Source organism: Malus domestica, chromosome 06 (genome assembly GCF_042453785.1).
Source record: "Malus domestica chromosome 06, GDT2T_hap1".
NCBI lineage: Eukaryota > Viridiplantae > Streptophyta > Magnoliopsida > Rosales > Rosaceae > Malus > Malus domestica.
In genome coordinates, this window is record NC_091666.1 from 33,996,206 (window position 1) to 34,018,492 (window position 22,287).

The 22,287-nt window shown below is 34.0% G+C and overlaps 1 protein-coding gene, 1 long non-coding RNA gene and 1 other non-coding gene across 4 annotated transcripts; 2 read left to right on the forward strand and 1 right to left on the reverse strand.

Annotated features, from left to right (window-relative positions):
• The first annotated feature begins 9,178 nt into the window (after nucleotides 1-9,178).
• LOC139197144 (uncharacterized) lies at nucleotides 9,179-12,882 on the forward strand. Its single transcript, XR_011582278.1, has 2 exons — nucleotides 9,179-12,280; nucleotides 12,468-12,882. It is a non-coding gene; the product is annotated as an uncharacterized lncRNA (long non-coding RNA).
• Nucleotides 9,212-9,391, forward strand: MIR156AB (microRNA MIR156ab). The gene has a single exon (NR_120864.1). It is a non-coding gene; the product is annotated as a microRNA MIR156ab (primary transcript).
• Nucleotides 12,883-19,220: 6,338 nt separating the features above from the next.
• Nucleotides 19,221-21,610, reverse strand: LOC103438036 (uncharacterized). 2 transcript variants are annotated; one of them, XM_017332696.3, is made up of 3 exons: nucleotides 21,316-21,610; nucleotides 20,291-20,844; nucleotides 19,221-19,754 (listed from the first exon to the last, which is right to left on the reverse strand). In XM_017332696.3, the coding sequence occupies exons 1-3, from the start codon at nucleotides 21,481-21,483 to the stop codon at nucleotides 19,613-19,615; spliced, it is 864 nt and encodes a 287-aa protein (XP_017188185.1). In that variant the 5' UTR covers nucleotides 21,484-21,610; the 3' UTR covers nucleotides 19,221-19,612. The 2 variants fall into 2 exon arrangements, with proteins under 2 accessions (XP_017188185.1, XP_008374791.1); XM_008376569.4 differs by having other exon boundaries at nucleotides 19,221-19,734; nucleotides 21,316-21,608.
• Nucleotides 21,611-22,287: the final 677 nt, after the last annotated feature.

Sequence of the window (22,287 nt, forward strand, 5' to 3'; positions counted from 1 at the left end):
TTATTTACTTGGCAATATAATGGTGTTGTAGCTACAAATATTATTATAGTACTATCATATACCGTTGTATTGTGTAATATGTATTTTGGGTTACAAGAAAAACAGACTCAGTGTTGGTAGTGACCAAGGACGATTATGAAAAATGCAATTCGGATCACCCGATTTACTTCTCAAAAGATGGTTTCAGTGTGGTGATACTCAACCGACCCGATTTGTTCTATTTCATCAGTGGGGTTGCTGGACATTGTGAGAAAGGCCAGAAGATGATCGTCAAAGTCATGGAACCAGTTGCTGCAGGTGCATGCACCTAGCTAATCTCCAAAAGACCAAAATAATGCAAGTCGGCACCACAACAGAACGACTCCGACAACCATAAGGCCAATTGTGCATTTGCGTTCTCTGCTGTCATCTCTTTCACAATTATTGCGTTCTCTGCTGTCATCTCTTTCACAATTATTATGTTCTACATCATGATCATGTCACTCCTTGGGCTCTTTTTCTTCTAAACTAATGCAATAATTTATTCTAGTATTTTTTTCCTTATTAATCTTCACTCCTTGGAAATCTGGTAACAAAATTGTGTGGTTGCTAGCCAAGGCCTACGGCGGCCAATATTTTGTTAGAGAGATGCTAAGGGACCCTTTCAAAGTCTTTATATGGATCTATGTCATCTCATGTTTTTGGAACAATATTTTAAAGAAAATTCATGGAGAATTCTAATTTTGAGAGAGTCTGACTTAACCTTTCTCATTTTGTTATTGCCAAATCAAAAACATATGCTAGTCCATCCCTTTCCATTGACATGATACAACTGAATCAAACTTGTACAACATCATATCCTTGAATTGAACAAAGGAATATATTTGCCCATTTCTTAATGGTTCTTGTTTTATTTCTTTTACTTTTCATAATGTGCTGTAAAAAAAAGGGTTATTTAGATATAAACCCTTACAACTCTTATTTCCTAGATAAAAACCCACCTAGTTATAAATATCTAAATAAAACCCAAATTTAAAAATGACTGCCAAGTATAGAAGTAATTGACCTATAATTACAAAATATTTACAATTTGTACCGCAATATTCAAAATAAAAATAAATAAATGTTATTACTCACCTTAATTACAATGAAAATATAATTATTGCACATATTATTATCCCAAACACACACATATATACGTTCCAATGTATATATTACTACCATAAGTTCAATATATATATATATATACACATATATAGTTTACCTATGTATATAATGTTACTATACGTTCACATATATATATATACACACACACACACACATATACATATACATATACATGCACAGTTATATGATCAAACATATTAAACTAATTAATATACGTATATTTAAATTTATGATGAGCAAATAACATATATTTTGTAGGTAAATTAATATTGAATCAAATAACATTATTTTATTTCGTAGGTAATTTATTTTCCATGTATTATTACATATATTTGGCACATTTTATTATTATAAGATATATGTCCAAATAATAGGTAAATTAATCTTGAATAAAAAAAACAATTGCTTTATTTTGTAAGTAAATTAATTTTGAATCAAATAACATTTCTTCATTATGTAGGTATTTTATTTTGTATGTATCATCATATATATTGGGCACATTTTATTATTATATGTACAAATAATAGGTAAACTAGTATTGAATAAAATAATAACATTTTTTTATGTAGGTATATTATTTTGCATATATTTGGGTTTGCTTTATTATATAGGTAAATTATTTTGCATGAATTTTATGTATGTCAAGCATGCTTTTTTTGTTGTTATGTATGTGTGTGTGTGTGAAATAATTTATCTACATTTATACGTAAAATATAATTTTATTGACTTAACTAAGCATGTATTAATACATTTATTAGGCATGTTTTATTGTTATTATATATTATGCAATGAATTTATTATTTTTTTATTTTTGTAAAATCATTAATTTTCCCTTACAATTTGTATGGAATTAATTGTGTAAATCAATGTTTTGGGCATTGAAAAATTTTAAATGTGTAAAGCCAAATATAATTAAGGAATTTGCTGATGTGGAATCTAGTCAATGAGTTTTATTCCAGTAAAAAACTTATGTCGGGTTTTATGTGGAGAAACTTAAGTTTCAAAGACTAAAGTCATATTTTCAGTAAAAAGGAAAAAAAAAAGGAAAGAAGACTTTTGAGAAGGTGTGGGTAATATTTGAAAGGTTTAATTTTAAACTACACTAGACAGTAAATTCGAACTTGAATGTATGAGAGAGCAGGTGAAGGAATGGAGTATGGGGAGGTAGTGTGGTAGGAAGGAGGAAGGATAACTGTAAACTGAATATAAACTGCTATATACAAAATAAAAACAAAACATTAGGAAAGAAAACTGCTTAAAATTGATTTTTTTTTTTAGAAATTTTTTGTATTATTTTCATGTGCATATCTTCCATATCTATTCTTCCTGGCATCCTTCATCTGTTCTCATTTATTCATCCATTCTTTCAATGTAATATCTTTGAAAAAAGATAATGAACTTTTGCACCTTTTGACAGCGTAGCCTGCTTCAAACGCTACCTCTGAGACAACACAAAACATATATACTCGCATAAAGATTCAACAGTTTTCCAAGAATAGTCAAATGATCAACAATAAGAGAGGATAATAATAACTGAGAGACGATTCTGAAATGTTCTAGAGGCCGAACATGCAGAACCTCCCATCTGGCCAGTCAAACGATCAACGATAAGAGAGGATATTAATAATAACTGAGAGACGATTCTAAAATGTTCTAGAGGCCGAACATGCAGAACCTCCCAGCTGGCCAATCAAAAAAATCTCCCATCACCGTCGCCTCCAGACCAAAAGGGGAAAGCTCAAATTCGAAAGAATAATTCAGTTCCCAAATGTGGCCCTAGTAGGTCCTACTTTCTTTTTCTCTTATTCTCAAATATATAATATAAGTGTAGGCATGTCAAGACTTTTAGGGTTATTCGACAGAAAAACGAGATATGATTTTCTCTCTTCTTATTCCTATTTTTTTATTTATTTTTTCTCATCACACTTTACTTTTTTCTTCTTCTAATCTTCATATAAAAATCAATATAAGATTTTGCTCGTAGCTGTTTAGGCAAGAGAAGAGAGAATGGGAGAGAAACTAAGGGGAAGGAATGAGAGAAAGATTAATTAGGAGATTGAGAGAATTAACTAATTGGAGCCTTAGATAACGGGGTGTCCACACGTGTTATCATGGAGAGGTGGCTCTGCAGTGCACCGCCCCATATGGGTGTCCACTTTATGTGGGTACTCTGACAGAGACAAGGGACTCAGATCCTCTCCGGATCATTTCCGTAAAGATCCTCTTGACCGATTGATATCAACCGTTGGTACAAATCCAACGGCCAAATTATTTTCACCTCTTTCTCTCTCTCTTCCAACGATTGATATCTCCGGATCATTTCCATAAGGATTAGTATCAACGGATGAGATTAATCGGTCAGAGGATCCCCACGGAAATGATCCGGAGAGGATCTGAGTCCAGAGACAAGAGGAGGGATGAGGATTGTGTGTTGATCGATGCTTTGAAATCACCTTCCTCTCGATGCTTCTTGGCAAGTTGCAATCAATGCCACGTTAACCCTAACCCAAGGCCAATCCCGCCACATTATCCCCAACTGAAGGCCAACCCCGCATTCACCTTTTCTCTCAATCCGACGGATCAAATATTAAAAGAAGCGTGTAAAAAATAAAAATAAGTATGTTGATATCATTACTCTATTTTTGTTTTCTTTACATCTTCTCATAATTCTTGCCATTTCCTGTACGGCTAAAAAATATATGTAAAAATCATTTTTTTTTTAAAAAAAAAGGAAAAAAGGACATATATACCAAAATGAAATAACGCCAAGAATTTAATAACTGCACCTGAAAGAAAATAAAAGGCTTATTTTTAGCTACATTTCTTGTGATTCGATTTTGATCTAACTTTGCTCCTTGAAATTCAGAAGTAACCACTATACTCCTTGAAACTCAAAAATCGCTTCACTTTACTATGTTTCCGTTTTTTCTATCAAATTCGCTCCATTTGATCCCACTTCACCACTTTGAGTTGCAGAACAACTTTTTTTATATATTTTTTTTTCAGGTCTTTGTAACTGAAGCATAGCAACCCTTCAAAATTTCAATTCTTAATTTCTTCTTTTAACTTAATGTTTTTTTACTGTTGGATGTTAACGCATAGTGAAGATTTATAATCAGATTTATAGTGGAGATTATAATCAAATTTGTCGCCATTGTGCGTTAACATTCAACAGTTAATGATGAAGATCTATAAAATGATGACTTTTGAGTTTCAGGAGGTAAAGTGAGATCAAAATCGAGTTCTAGATGACAAAATAGGATAAAAATCGAGTTCTTGAGGGTGTAGATAAAAATAAGCCTATGATATTACATTATTACCCATCCACATCAACAACTGTTACAGCTATTTAACAGAAGAACCATAAACATAGTAAAGTGGAACGAATTTTAAATTTCAGTGAATAAAGTGATGACTTTTAAGTTACATGAGGCAAAATGAGATCAAAATCGAGTTTCAAATAGCATAACTAAAAATAAGCCAAATTAAAAACCGCGAAGTAATTAATAGAAGTAGAGGTAGCTAATAGGGTTATGAAATGTTTACGATGGGCGTGGAGTTAGGCATGTGGAAGTGGACTATGGTATATTGCATGGCACTAGGGTTTTGAACACATAAACATATAATGAATAGTATTATTTATACACTTATTTTTACTTTTTACACATTTTTGTTAAGTTTTTATAATTGATATTCTTCAATTCATTTGATCTGACATCTGAAAATTGAGAAAAATATGTGAAAAGTAAAATGGGTATGTGCATAGCAGCATCCTATGTAATATAGCTGGATTGTCCATATATTTTTTATCAAATAGAAAATTGAATATTTTTTGGGAGAGAATTTTTGAGAGAAGTGTGTTCGCGCGCTTGTATATTTCTATATTCAATTCTGTGACGACAAGTTAAATATTGGACCCGTGGTTCTGCGTCCTGCATGACCATGCAGTATTTGGGCTCTTTTATTTATATAAATTTTTTGTTATTAGATTAGTAAACTGCTTATATAAAGTTGAATTAATTTAATTTGAGATGACAAAAGTACTAGTAACTTTATTTTTTGTCAAAAAACCGAAACCAACAAATTTTAGTTAAATCTCGGCAGTCAATTAATGAAGTAATTCATTAAATTTCGAGCGAGATAATTTGGTTGGAACATAAAGACCAATGTATGCAACTACGCCTATTATTACACATGAAATTTTCTAATGTCTTTTTGGTATTTTCCTTGAGCATGACTACTATATGGAGGCATTAATGGTCAGAGAGGGTGTTTTTATTTTTTGTTTTTTTTGGTAAACGTCAGAGAGGGTTTTACTTTAGAGCTTTCTAGGGGTTTTCAGAATGTTATTGTAGACAGCGAAGCGAATCGCTCCAAATCACCCGAGCGCTGAGCTTCTTCTGTTGATTTTGTCCCCCCTTGAACTTCTTGGGAAGACTTAAAAGCTCTTTCTTCGGGGATCATTGGGGTTCTATGAAGTCACCCACCGACTGCTTGGTTCAATCTTTCTTCTAGCTAGCAGCCCCTGCTTATGGTTTGAGAACCACCAGATTTTATTATAAATGTTCTGTTTGAAGACTGTAACCCTGAGTAGAGACTTGCCTCCTCTTCTGTACCTTTCTTCTATCAATGAAATCCATCGCTTTGCTTAAAAACAAAAAAAAACTACCATATGGAGGCTTAACAAATGATTCAACAAGACAAAGGCAGGATAAGTAGCCAAGAGAAACTAGTCAAAGTAGTTTAATAAATAAGAGATAAAAAATGATTAGGACTTATAACACATACGAAGAACGTAGGACTGCCCAAACTGACACACTCCGACCGGAGTCGAGAAGTGATGGCCGTCATATGAGGGAAACGTAGCCAAATACGCAACAGAAATGATAATAATAAGAAAATACGAATAAATAAAAACCAAAACTAAACTTATTTAATTAGAGATAATATGTAAGTGTGTGAAAGTGATCAAGTATAAGACACACATATCAGAGCACAGGTAAAACAAAAGTCCAGTCAAACTAACTACGTACTAATTATACAAACAGAGAGAAGATCCCTACTTTTATTTATGGAAATGTCATAACGGCCGTGTAGTCCTCGTGAGCCACCAAAGATGAACAACTACCTAGAACCAGAAGAGGCACAAAACAGAAGGGTAAGTGGGCAAAAACAAAGCGTTTGAAAATGTATTTATCTTTATGAACAAAATAACTCCTCTCCGTAAAACCCGTATAGTTTTCAAAAAATACTATTACATAGATATGAAAATCAATAAACAAGAGCAGCAAAAATTGAAACATGCTATGTCATGATATCTTAACAATAATAATTGTAAGTCAGACGTGAAACCAATATAAAATATGGCATATATAAAAGATCTTACGTACTGATCGGCACAAGTATACAAAAATCTTATTGATCATTGTCTAACCATAAATGATCTTTTATATTTTAATAAATACTGCATGAAAATATATATTAATATCTAGATTGTGAATATTTCACATCTCACAGTGTCGCTCATCATTTATCGAGGTGATGGTGACAATGGACTCATGCACCTCTACACAGCTCTAGATGGTTATCTTGTGGTTGGGATCTATCCAAATAAAAGTTGAAGCTTCAAAGGTTCCTGTCATAAGATTAAGAATAAATTCAGGCATTTGTAATTTTAATTTCAGTCAATGCTATTTGCATATTTTTTTTTATCTTTCTTACATTCTTGTTAGTTTTTATTCTTTCTTTCAATTTATTTAATTCGATAGAAAAAAATTAAGAGGATATGTAAAAAGTAAAAATAGGTATGTGGATAACACTTCTCTTAATTTATTTTGAATTTTTCTCTTAAAAGCAAGTTATATTCAAGCACGTCACTTTTTCTGTAGCTAAAGTATATATACTATAATATTTTCCAAAAAAAAAAACGTATATATACTATAATTGACTTTGCAAAGGTTGATTTGTCCAGGACAACTCTCATGATGTTTCTATTTCAACCACTCGAACTAATTGATACTGTATTTGATTATCTGTTTCTCTCAATTGTGCTTTGTTCGTCTTGTGAAACACACACATATAACAGATGATAAATAATTTATGCATTTTTTTTTTCATTTATTGGCTCTTATTTATTTATTTATTTTCAATTTTTTCATTTATTCAAATCAAAGATAAAATAACACAAAAAGTTGTAAGAGAGAAAAATCAGCTTGTGAAATTACTTTTTCCATAACATATATCATTCATTAATCAAACCAAGATGTGAGACATAACAACTAGAGTTATCATGCATGCAAGAGTCATGATCATGACCAAGGATTTCATGACCACAGCCATATGGGTTGGCACAACCATGATCTCCAAGGATTATGGCAAATCCATAGTGCACATGGGGGCAAATCAAATAAATTTTGCATGCATATATGCTGTTAGGATATATCAGTACTACAAAGAAATAGTACAGAAAGATTTCTGACTCATTCAACGCTACTCATTCAACAACTAGAGTATATTCTTCGTTCATCAAAATTTGTGCACTGGGTTGGTTAAGATATGCTGATCACTATCACTGGCTATTACTATATAGCAAGGGATATGCAGGGTTTAGCCGCACGTTACAAATATTGAAGAGTACTACTGGTTGTACTTTTTAGAAGATTTTATCTCGTGAGAAACGGTTGCAAGTAGACAGTAGATGAGTGATAGTGAGACTGCCATTACTTAGAGATATGTACTATAGGAGTAAATTTGTGTACTTAATATACTTGTCATGGGATGCATTATTTCATTTACGATATAGATGGGTGATTGAAAATATTTATCAGGTGATGTATCATTTTATTTGTTATGATATGGATGGGTGATAGAGTTATATATTACTTTTTTAAGATAAATGAACTTATAATTTTAGTAGAATAATAACATCGTATAACGGTTTTTCTTTTCTTTTTTGCCACTAAGAGAAATTTTGTAACGATTTTTCTTTTCTTTTTTGCCATTAAGAGAAATTTTATAATGGTTTTTCTTTTCTTTTGTTTTTTGACATCTTTTAAAGTTTTGTTCTCCAACAAATATATCAAATTAAATTATTATTTTATTATTTTATAAAATAAATTATTAAACTAATTAAAATTTAATAAAGGACATTTAAAGTTTAATCAGTAATATGTTCACATTCCTTGATTGAGAAGAAGAAAAAAGTAGGATAATTACATCGGTCAACTCAACATTAATTATAATAAATGATTAAACTAATTAAAATTTAATAAAATACATTTGATAATTAATAAAAAAACATTTGAAGATGTTGTCAAATTTGACAGCAACCACTTTTGCTGCCAATTCATATCATCGCCACATAAAATTTGACATTTAGGTTGGAGAATATTAGTGTGGTTTTTTTTATTGTTATATTTTATGTGTATAATTTGACATCTCATTTGGAGATGCTCTAAGGTGTAAAGTGATTAAATTAGTATCAAAGTCGTATTTCACAAGTATTAAATTTAAAATCTCTTATTTACAAAATTTACCAATGAAAAAAAATATTAATTTAATATTATATTGCACATAACAATATCTTAGACACATTAAAAAATCACTCGAAGCATTAGTACCCTTGTGACCGAGTTGCTAAAACTAGGATTATGTGTATCTGCCTTTTTTAATAGGAACTTTAACGAAAAACTTCAGGTACTGTTTACTTTAATAAAAAACCATATTTTTACGTTAAAAAGTCAATCATGGTACTATTCACTTTACCTTTTATTTTGTCATTATCATTAAAACTCAAAATTTTCAAACTCTTTTCATTAGTTTTTTTTTTAATTCTTTTCCAAGAAGAATATTTTTGCTTGCCATCTTATTTATTTTATAAATTTAAATTTTAAGATATATGTAATCAAGACATAAATTTAAAATTTAAAATTTATTTATAGAATAGTGAATATTATCACTAGAGTGTTCTCCTATAAATAGGGACCATTGGTGGAGGTCTGTTGAAGTATCTTCTATGTCTGCAACTCTATTATTTAAACATTATTATAATATTAAATTTAGGGTAAGGAGTGGGGAACTGGGAGAGAGAAAGAGCAGGGAGTGATGATACATTGTTGACAGAAGATAGAGAGCACAGATGGATGACTTGCAATTGACTATGCATCTCACTCCTTTGTGCTCTCTATGCTTCTGTCATCACCTCGTTATATCTAGCTTCCTTGCCTCTCTCCACACCCGTGCACCTCCCATATTAATCTAATTCACTAGTTAATCAGCTGATATATGCTTCCCTTTCAATTGCTTATATATTGTTTAGATTTTGTAATTTCAGTATTAATCTGAACTGATTTTGGGTATATATTCATCAATTTATTGATTTCTCAATTTTGGATCTGACTTGTATATATAGTTGGATTTTCCTTTTTCCTCTTTTGTAGGATCTTATGTTTTACAGGTTTGATTGAAGTAGTAGTACTGGGCAAGCAGATCTATCAGAGCCGCAGGAACACAGGTTCTTATAAACATATTTATAAGTATATACACATATATATGTGTGTGTGTATTTTATGGGGTTTGTTCATGCGTAAGTTTGTTTATTTAGTTTTCAATCGTCAATGTGTAGTTCATGATCGCAACAACAATTTTCACATTATCTTGGTTGAAAATTTTCCAATGGCTAAGCTAGGTCTGAATTCTACATATGAGATCGATCCAGTGATTTGGTGCCAGATATCTCATACCCCTAAAACCGGATATAGCTAGGTTTTCTTTCACCTCTTTTTTTCTCTTGTTCTCTTAATTTCATATATAATTAGTTTGTTTTCTTCAAGAATATAATGCCTGAACAATCTGATGCTATACATATCCCAGCTGCCTAGAGATATTTGAATCAGGCGGTTCTTGTCTATAGAGGGAGAAGGATTTTACTTATTTGCTTTGAGGGAGAGAAGTTTAATTTTGCAGTCTGCATATATTGATTTTGTTGAGAATTCCAGATGTGGACTAACTAAAAGAACCACTGTAATAGCTTAAGCTTGAGCTGTTTGAGAAGGGGCAGAATTAATTGTTGAGGTAATTAATTAAGCTGTAGGATGGCTATTTGTTAGACCAGAAAGAGAGAAATCATTGTTTCTTAGTGCAAATATGTGAAGAGTGAGCAGCTTGTTCTTATTTTCATCTTCCATTTCTGGGAATTGATGTCTTTATAGAGCTTGCTGTAAAAAAGATGGAGATCTGTAAGAAAGTTCGCAGATTCTCTACATATATATTAGGCATAATATGCATTTTGCCATTGTGGTACACAGTCACTGCATTCATTTTGCATATGCTACAGCAGCTTTAGCACATATTTTCTATGAGTTAATGTTGATCCTGTGTTAATTAGGAATATTTTTGCTCATCAATTACCCTATTTATCATTATTGTGTGAGTTTAAATTTTGAGATTTGTGTCTATTTACTACACATATCTCAAAATTTAAACTTACCTAACAGTAATAAATACGGTAGCAAGCATTGCATTACCACCACTTAATGGTGGTGTTAATTCGGTCTTTATTAATTAGTGGCTGATTCAAGTTGAACATATCCATAGAGGTTATGACCCCTCTAATACTTTTCTGTTTTGTTTTTGTGGTTAATATGGTTGAGTTGTAACTTGTAAGGAAGCAAGCTAATGGTTCTTGAGATTTCTAGCATCTACTGTCCATATTCCTCATGAGGCTTTTTACATAAAAAGTCTTAAACGCAAGCAATTGAGGAATGAATTTACCTATTTCTTCTTTTAATATTTACCTACCTCTTGGTGTTATACAAATAATTCTAGCTTGAGTCTCTGGTTATCATGATACTGCATCTGCAAAAGATTTCTAAGACAAGAGACGCTAAGTCTGAGTCAATATTACTTGATCATGATTTATTTCTTATTCAGGTAATTATATTAGTGCCATAGTATCTCACCAAAGAATATATATGTTAACTACTAAGAATTTCAAACGTCCAAACAGCTAGCAACTGTGAAACCATATTTGTTCTTAACATTTCAATGTACATATGCTTCTTGGTACTAGAAACCCTTTCCTCCTTCTAGAACAAAATCCTATGAAGGAGATTGGACACACTGGAGGAGTCAAGATTTTAGTCTAGTCTCAATATGAAATGCTTAATCTTACAAAAATTACTCTGCCAAGTGGTAACCAACCACTATCGTTTTGGGTCTGGTATGGTGTTGTCCTTTGTCCTTGTCATCCTCTTCCTTAAACCTAAACCCCAAGCCTCTCTAACTTTCTTCCACTAATTCTCATGCCTGAACCTCCTCAAAGCTCACAAAAAATGGATTTGTTTGAACCCTATAGGAGCCACCAACTTCAAATCAAACCCAACGAAAGAAAATAAAATAAAATAAATGTCAGATTGAGGCCCTGAGGCTAGGAAAAAACAGTAAAATTATAAGTATTACACTAAACTTTTGCGTGAAAAAAATGGCCAAGTAATCTTAGGACCATCTTTGGTCGTTTCATGGCTCTGCCTCTAGTTGGATGTATCCAAAATCTCCAAGTGAGAGAAGCAGATTTCAATTTATAATTAAGCTAGTGAGTGAGCAAAGGTTTTTATAATAATGATTGTATATATCAGATTCACCTTAACTTAGTCCAATTGTAGTTAGTATTCATAGTGTTTGCAAATCATGCCGGTTAAGTTATTCTCTTTGATTTGATATGAACCAAGAGTCAAAACACGACAGAGGATGAAGCGACTTCTCATGAATTGATCTTTTGCTTCATATAAATTTAGGCATGATGACTTTTATTTAAGAAAGTTGATGACTTGTCGTTGATGTGATATGAATATTAATAAGTAAAAATAAATAATGAGTGACAAATTCATAGTTCTTATCCACTGGAATATAATATGTTACTAAAAGTAAAGTTGTAATTTACAATTCCATTGCACATACCCTTCAATTGTGTGTGTTTGTCATTTATATAGCTATAGCCGTATAGCCAGTCAAAAGACAACCATCTTCCTTCTTACCATGGAAATAGAGAGTACTGAAGTGGAAAAAGATTACTTATGTAGATGGAGTAGCGAATATGTATCGCACAGCTAAAGAGTTTCGAGGCAAGCATGCATTGGTATTGTCTTGTATGCTTTGGAGTATTTTTTACTCTTTTAAGTTTTTAATTGTTGGATTCTTAATTGGAAATGTCATGACCAATAATTTAACATTAAAATGTTACTTAGTGCTTAATATAGGATATCCCGAAACATAATAAAAAGAGTGTTGATTTCTTGAGTTTGTTATGTCTATCTATTGCCCAGTGGGATGATCTTCTTACATGGCTTGACCGATCATGTGGATGTGGTTGGCGAATGACACGCTTTGTTGATCTCCGAAATGAAAGAAGGAAAAAAAGAAGAACACAAGCTTCAATAAGCCTGACCTATTGTCTCTATCCACCTCACTTCTTCAAGTGCATGTTACGATAAAACTGTGCGTCTTCCAACTATGCAATTAGACCTTGACGTGAGAGAGAAAGAAAGGGAAAGAGCGTCCTGTCGATCGATATGCCCCAATTAGTCTCTTGCGCGCGGCTTTACTTTGTCCTTTCTTATAGTTGTACATGTCAAGAGAAATGCTGGGAGCCTCTGTATACTTTATTTTTTTAAGTTTTATTTTATAATATTAGTATATGAATTGACATTAACCGTAAAGTATTAAAAAATTCTTGAAAAACCCCTTTAAAAAATCCCCTTTAACATTTCTTTCCATATCAATGTCACGTTTACATATACATGACCTCTTTTTCATTGGATGATATAAAAGGTTTGGGACTTGGAACTTATCCAAAAACAATCGAATGACCCTCCTTGAAATATTTGATTATGATCACTCTCTACTGAGAAGACAGAAAAATTTGTCTGCAACATGTTGTGTAACAATACATCTTTGTCTTCTCACATGTATAGTCACGTGTCATACAGCATTATCAGGCTATCCAGTATGCCTGTGGGTATGCAACATGTTATATGAAACATTGCCTACGCATATATATATATATATATGTATATGTATATATGCACAAGTGTGTCCAGCAGCTGGTAGTTTCTCTCCCCTCGTGTATCATAAAAAAAAATAATGTTGGAGTTTTACCATAAAATTAATTAGTGGTATAACGAGTAGTTTAACCCTTATAAGTTCTTGCAAGGTTTCTCATCTTATCAATGTGAGATTCATTTTCAACAAGTCTTCGTATGTGTAGTGAATTTTCAAGCCTAACACGTGCAATACAAATTAGGTGATGTAGATCACGTGTGGCGTTTGGCTTCACAAATGAGACAGTCTGCTCTGGTACCATGAAGAAAGTTGAGGTTTCACTATAAAACCAACTGGGCAATATGGGGAGTAGCCAAATTATTTATAAGCACATGTAAGGTCCCTCAATTCTCCAAATGTGGGATTCACTCTCAACAAGCTCACTCACGTGTGACAAATTTTCTAGCCCAACAAGTGGACAACATAAATCAGGTGGCATAGAGCACGAGTGGCTGTTGGACTTCACACACAAACAATATGCTCTGATATCATGAAGAAAGTTAAGGTTTTACTATAAACTAATTGGCAATATGGGGAGTCGTCCAACTACTATAAGCACATGCAAGGTCTCTCATTTTCTTGATGTAGAATTCACTATCAACACTCCCTCACGTGTGGCGAGTTTTCAAGTCTAACACATGGACAACACAAATTGGATGACATAGAGCACGTGCGGCCGTTGGACTTCACACATGGGACAATCTGCTGTAATATCATAAACTAAGTTGAGGTTCCACCATAACCAATTGATAATATGGGGAGTATCCCAACTTCTTGTGAGCCCCTGCAAAGTTCCTCTTTCCATTAATATGGGATTCATTCCACATTCACATCCTCACACGACCTCTCACGTGTGACGAATTTTCAAGTCAAACATGTGGATAACAGGAATTGGGTAACGTGGAGCACGTGTGGCGGTTGGGCTTTACACGCACACGTGGACCAACCTGCTCTAATATCATGAAGGAAGTTGTACTTTCACCATAAAATTAATTTACAATATAAGAAGTAACCTAACCTCTTATAAGTTCTTGCAAAATTCCTCATCCATCAATATGATTCATTCTCAATATATCATATACATAAGTGGGCTAGCTAGTACACATAGGGTTATGCAACATGTTGTATAAAACATTGCTTAGGTGTGTGCCACATGCATGTCGTATGAAAAATTGCCTAGACACATTCATGGATATATCAAGCAACTAATAGCGTCTCTCTCATTAGGTATTATACACATTAATTGTAGAGTTGAATATAATAACTGACGCAGGGAAGCCAAAAAAAAAAAGACTGGAGAACAAGTACGATCGTAGCTCTGAGAATCACTCAACCAGGCAAGAGATTGGGACTCACTCAACCAAAAAATAGAACGAGCAAAGTGTTTACTAGAAGCTTTCAATTACATTCAAAGTCTCACCGACCGTCCTTTTAGCACAAGAATTATAAAGGCTTACAATATTAAAAGACTCCTACTTTCTATGAGACTCTTACAATCTCCAACAATAACTTGACAATTTCTAAAGGACAACTTAATTAAAATTTCTACTCCCAATACACGTGACCTGGCATCAGAGACCTTAATTGTTTGTTGCATCAATCTCCTTTTCTCGAAAAAAAATCATCCACGAGTTTCGATTGACCTTTTTTTTTTCTTCGATCTTTTGGATGTCCAACAAAGATGTTCAACAATACCCAATTTAGCATCAAAAATTTCCAAGTTCCTATAATCCATGCACACATTAATCTTTTCTTCTTGAAAATAATCATCTTGGAATAGTGCTTCCAAATCACTTCTTCAAATGAGCCAAGAGAATTCAAATCGTGTTGAAAAATTCTTCTATCAAAGAGCTCTCCTCTCGTATCTTGAGCATCGAAACTGTCCCAAAATGGATCATGAATGCTATGGATATTAAGAGCTTGTACTCCATTATATAGTTGTCCATGGAACTTTTCAACCACATCTTCATCACCTTCGTATTGATCATAAATCGGGGTGGAATCCCATTCGGCAAAGTTATCGATGACATCACTGCTTTCTGTATGTTCCCCTTTCGTGCCAAACTCCATGTTGGAACGTTTTTCAACCTCAATACATGCACAACAAATCTCACATGAACCATCTGGACAACGATCAAAATTTGGAGGAAGATTGAGATTTAGAACCAGTCCAACCTCATTTACTGGAGGCAGCAACATGCTTTAGTAAATTGAAGATATTGTTTTGTAGAAATAATGGATTGAGGAATCTCTTGAGAATTTAGAAACTAGACTAGAAGGGCTTTCAAATGATATATGGCATCAAGTCGAGAAATGCTTAACCAAATCGAAAACTGACCCGCAAGAGAACTGATTTTGTTATCGCGACAGCACTGATGCTCTGTGGTGTTTGCCGATATCTGCACACACAAAATTCGGTTTGATGCACGGTCTGTTACGTTGGAAATTAGACTCTCAAAGCTTCCCGATGATACGTAATTATTCAGATGAAAGTGACGGGAACTAAGTCAGTTTTGATGACGAACATAGATGATGTGCTCAGCGCTACTACCAGGATTTCAGATAAAATCTGAAAACCCGCTCTAATGCCACTTAATGCAAGGAAGCCAACAAAAAGAGTGGAGAACAAATATGATCGTAGCTTTGGGAATCACTCAACCAGGCAGGAGACTAGGACTCACTCAACCAAAAAATAGAATGAGCAAAGTGTTTGCTAGAAGCTTTCAATTACATTCAAAGTCTCACCGACAATCCTTTTAGCACAAGAATTATAAAGGCTTACAATAATAAAATACTCCTACTTTCTATGAGACTCTTACAATCTCCAACAATAACTTGGCAATTTCTAAAGGACAACTCTTATTTCTACTCCAAACACACTTGACCTGGCATTAAAGACCTTGTCTGCTGCATCAATAACAATGTCACACATGTGTGCACGTCTTCTTTTCACTAGATGTAATTAAAGGGTTGGGAGTTTGGCTTATCCCAAAATAGAACAATAATCCATAGCTGAACAACTTGATCAATAACAATGTCACACATGTGTGCACGTCTTCTTTTCACTAGATGTAATTAAAGGGTTGGGAGTTTGGCTTATCCCAAAATAGAACAATAATCCATAGCTGAACAACTTGCATGCAACATGTTGTACATGTCCCTCTTTTTCCCCCCCTCAAATTACCTACGGAGGCGTGAAAATTTACCTAGGTGTTTGCATACATGTATGCATATAAATCCTCATGTCATGTGTTCTATAGATGCATGTGATTAATCACATTAGGAGTGAGAGAAAATATAGGGGTGTGATATCTACACACCCCATTTTACTTTTCACACACCCTTCTAATTTTCGGCCGTCGGATCGGATGAATTAAAGAAGATCAACGGACAGAAATTAACAATGGGTGTGTGGGAAGTAATTTGAGGTGTATGGATAGCACACCCCAAAATATAATGTATACATACAAATCCTCGTGTCATTTGTTCTAGAATGTATGCAAATTAATCGCATTATGTGAGAAAAGAGAAGGACAATGTTTCATACAACACGTTACATAACCCTATATAGATTAGCTAGCCCACTCGTGATATAATGATAATGTTGTGTGATAAATTATTAGCTTGGGAATCGTGTTGCATTGACGTCTCTATTTTAATCATCAGAGCGTACTCATATATATATGATCTATCAGTTTGGATACAACCTGTAGTCAGTATAGATGCAAAATTGTAACGTTTTGTTCGGTAGGAACTCGGAAGTGGATGCTTTCTTCAAAGGTATTTGTTTCATGCAATTAGCTTTTTCTGGCCAACTTATTGCCTAGCAAAGGTATTTTTCTGGTCCTCTTACCATTCATATTGTCTTTGTCTCGGGGGACTATACGGGTTAGAATGCATGTTGTGGCTACTAGATTGTACTGATCCCTCATGAGAAATTTTTTAGTGTGCTGAGAATATAGTCTGATATACAAAGTCAAAATATAAGTAGTTGGAAGCTTAAAAAAAATTTCAACCACTTGTATTATGATGTTTAGTGTTCCGAGTCTGTTCTAAGCACATTGACAAATTTCTCATCCCTCATGTCAGATATTTGATTCGTTATTATAAATAAGGAATATTTGGCTGCTTAAGATAGATAAGAAGTTCCTCTTCAATTTACTTCGTGGTTGATTCAGAATTTTGTTGTTATGGTCGAAATTGTTTATATTATAAATCACTATGCAAAAAATTAATAAACAATATGATCATTTAGTCAATTAACTATAGCAAATAGGTAGACGGTTGATATTGTTTTTGTTGAATTCGTTTATCTGTTTTTATATTATTTGATGACTAAATGGTCTCATATTTCATTCATTTTTTGCAAAGATGATCATTGCAAAGTGATTTATATTATTAATAGTTTTCCTCATAAGGCCGAATTTTTGTAAATCTGCCACAACGTGAATTGAGGAGGAACTCCAAGTGTCCATTGTGGAGCCAAGTCACTCGCAATTATCATAACCCATATAGACATTTAGGGTTACTACTAACACTATGGGCTTGTTTAGAGGGGCTTTTAACAAGACTAAAAGTGCTTTTAGAGAAAATTTTGAGTTCTAAAAACACTTAAGATGCTTCTTGCAAAAAACATATAACCGATATTTCTTATAGGAAGTACTATGTGTTTTTGCAGAATTTACTTGTGAATTTTTAAGAATTGGTTTTAAATTTTTTTATTCAAATCGGTTTTAATTATTTTAAAAGCACTTATAAACTAACCGTAAAAAATTAAACATATTTACTCACGTGATCACTTCAGGGAACTAATCAATTTGAAGACATAGCTAGATATGTATGTAATAAAAGGAAAACCACTTGCAGGTTTCATCTTTTATGTAATGTTAACGTGGACACGGAGCTAAAACTTCAAATATTATAGGCACAGTCAAGTAGCTAGCCAACTAATCGTAGGGGGTACCTTATCCTCTCAGTACTGTATAGGGTTCCTGCCAATCTCACAGACATCAGATTCCATATATGACAAGATATCACGATGTTATTTCAGATTCCATATAATTTTATCCCGTTTAAGATTAGACCCTCCCTCATTTTGTCGTTAAATGAAAACTTAAAATATAAACGCTTTTGATTATTGAAATGCATTATGAAATAATTGTTGGTATATGAAAGTTAACGACATAATTACATATATATATATATATATATATATATATATATATATACATATTAGAAATTTTAACTTTCTTCATGGATCAAAACATGAGTCAAGTTCAACAGCCACATGTGTTTCACGTTACTCAATTTATGTCGTCTACGTATTTGAATGGAATATAAGCATTATTGCAATATGGTAGGGATGACAAGTGCTCCATCATTCCACAATTATGTCTGCTTGCTGCTGGCTTCAGCTAGCATGAACATTCCAAAATTGTCCAAGTTCAAAGTAAAGCTATCTTTTAAGTTACATCCATGAACCATCCTTTTCTTCTTTTTAACCACAAGGCATGCTTCATAATTCGGCTATGACACTACAAATAATTACATAATTTTATCCGTATATGGACTTATCTAAGTTGACTAAACTAGTATGCTCCTCCATCTACACTCAAATTCGAATCCTACTCCACGCAATTTAGATAACATTTAAGCAAAAGCTACATATACTGCAGTGTAAACAGAGGCTCCCATTGCCGAATTCAGCAACCGGAATTGTGTATCCCTCTGCAGAAGTAGAATCCATAGCAACACTAAACTCACACATATATAGTCTACCAAAATATTCAAAGCCCAACTTCACTAGCAAAAGAATGAGATAGCCCGCCCCATTGAAAACTCCTGGCTCGGCCCTTACTCTTAAGTCCATGCACAAGTCATCACTTGACTCTAAGTCCATGACGGTCCATGGACTTCATTAGCCGAATTTCTCACAAATTTGAGCAAATACCTTAGTCTTGTTTGTGCAAATATATATCTTAATATGACAACGTGCATCGTGCTTGTAAACTTTATTTCGATTAATTTATACAGCGATATGATCTCAAAACTCAAAAGTATGAAATGTTTACATCCCAGAGCCTTTTTTATTATTTTCTAGCCTGTCAGCGAACGATGATTCGCTGAATGAATTACAAGAAGAAAAAAAAATCTTACTTGTTTGAAGCAGTAAGGATGGTTCGAGTAGGAAGCGTGGTTTAGGATTCTCGACCTGGTTGTACCAACCGATGAGTTATTGAACTCATGAAAATGAAATACAACCAGGACTCACTGTATTAGAACCAGAAGATAGCACCTTTTTGCCGAGCGAAAACATAAAGGCGAACCTTCAAGCCAACGCAATGCTCGCAGAGACGGGAGAGGGAAACACTTAGCAACCAGCAACACAGAAACATATTGCAGACTGTCCGGCAACATTAAGAGGCAGAAGCTGAATCGGCAGTAAGTAGGGGGCTGCGAAGGTGAGTAAAGTCCTCACGGCCCGAGTTTTCCCTGAGAATTTGGAACAGCACCTATTTAGATTAAGCATTCTAAGAGTTACTTATGTTTAAGGAAAATCATACAAGTTAACAAGTTTGTTTTCAAATGGCACCTACTAATAGCCTATACGGTGTGAAAAATCATACGATATCTTTTCTTAGGCGCTTTCTTTTCTGCAGAATGTACGATCTGATATGAAAATTATTCAACATTTGAGCATTCGTATGAGGGGAATCAAGACTATTGCTTAAGAACATAACAACAGAACTTGCATAAATATAACACGAACTCCGCACTCAAGTGAATACATTGGTTTCAAGTTTCAACTTTGCTATTCATCAAATTTCTTCGCCTTAGACTACGATTTTCTTAACACCGAACATAACAATACAAGACATGCATGAATTTCTGCCTAAAAACAGAAGCAACGCATATGAACAGACACCCAAACACATGCAGAGTATAGAAACACACACATCATAATCGAAACAAAATAAATAGAATCTGTTATATTCAATATTGACTTAAGAATTCCGAATTATAACAGTTACTATCGAAGAGAACTTACGATGATTGAACTATTGATTCCACATCATTGGTTCTCTCCCCTTCTTCTTTGAGTGAAGAGCCGAGAACAAGTTGTGTTGAACTGGTGGTAGTGTCCAAGAAATAGAGGGCACTTGACATAAGGCAGCAACAGACAAACATGGGAATTGGCCCAAAGATCCAAAGAAACATAGGAATTGAGAGGTAAAACGCTCGCAATCCGAGGGACCAAAAGTAACTCCCTCGATTCAAAGTTACCGAAACATATTTAACGTAATCTGTTTTGTCTGTCCATACTGGCAGGGTAGCCAAGAAGCTGGTATGAGCAAAGTATCTAGTGGCCAGCACATTGCAGATAAATCCAACGAGAAAACACAGCAAAACGCATAAGTATTTGATTGAAGAGAGAGGGAGAGACGAAAGTTTTTGTGTTGAAGTGCTTTCGGAACTCGAACTGGTGCTCACGAATACGCTGATTACCGAAGAAAGAGTGATTGCTGCTGTTGCCAAAAGGGAAGATGCCATTATGTTGTTGCGCAATGTTTGTACCGTCAAAACTCCATTCTTCGAGGGGTCCTGAAATTCATGGACTCAACTTCTTGAGGTTTGGCAATGCAAATCAAAACACCGTTTGGAAATTCTCTCTCTAGAAAGCACTCTTGCTGGTAAGTGCTTATTACTGGAAGCACAAATTTTAATATGGTCCATGTTCTTCTTGGAAAAGCGCACTTCCAAGTTGTTTTCTTACATACTCTTTATGCTAAACATAATTAGAAGCTCCTCTAAAAACACTTGGTCATTCTAAAAGCACTTATACTTTTCTTTTAGCTATTCTAAAAGCGCTTCAAGACAGAAGACATAAATAAAGAAGGGGGAAAGGGAAAGTAGTTTCTAAAGAAACATATGCACTAACCCAGAAGCTCCTTTCTTTTTCTGCCAATAATCTCTAAAAAATGCTTACTCATTCTAAAAGCACTTTTATTTCGCTTTTAGAACCCCTAAACGAGAGAGAGAGAGAGAGAGAGAGAGAGAGAGAGAGGGACTAACAGTCATCATGGAGAAGATCCATTGCGTGCGAACCACAGCATTGAGGCCAATGACAGTTCGTGAGGGATTGTATAGCACTGTGATGAGTAGCCAAACGTGGTATATTCCCAGCACAAACAGTCCCGCCGGCACCAGATAATAGTTCAAGTTTAAGCTATCCAATCCCATATCCCTCCTCAATTTCCAGTCTTGAGAACCGAAAACAAGTTAAGGGCAAAGTACGACAGAACACAAACCAGAACAACCATAGAATTATGTCAACGTTTGGGACTAATAATGTCTCAGATCCCATTGGATCTGATCTTCGATACGATTGATAAATAAAGGACAAATGCCACATGATCGATCAAAACAAACGACAAGTGGTACGTTTTGTTTATTTGAATGTGATTTAAGGTCACGTTACTCCAGTCAGTTGGTTGCCGATTTATTTTATTTGGTTGGTTGAATAAACAAAGAGGTGGTCCCTTTTTATGGTCTAAATTACTTTAATCAATTTCGATGAAGGAGACGGACACATTATCTTTATAAACTGGTGTAACTCAAGTGTAGAACAAACAGCACGTCATTTATGTTTATATGGTTGTTATGTTGAATAAAGTTGAAGTTCCACTCTAAAATCGGATAATAACAGTTGGATGTTTGCCATTTAAATCAGTACATGAGCTAGGTTCAAAATGTTGCTAGACAATTTGGTCTATACTGGTGTGGACGTTAGAGCATTGTGAGAATCTTTCCCTAGTACGAGAGACCGGGAAGGACGCGCATTTGGTGTACCAGTTATCGTCCCCACGATAAACACTGAGTAACGAAAGTAGCCAAACTCTTTATAAGCCCGTGCAAGGTTTTCAAGGTGCGGCAACTCTGCGCATCCTCCGATAACCCAACGTTCACTGCAGCATGCATGACAAATGTTCGACTTACATAAAATAAGACATGAAATCATTGTTCTGCTGAATTTTTTTTAAATAA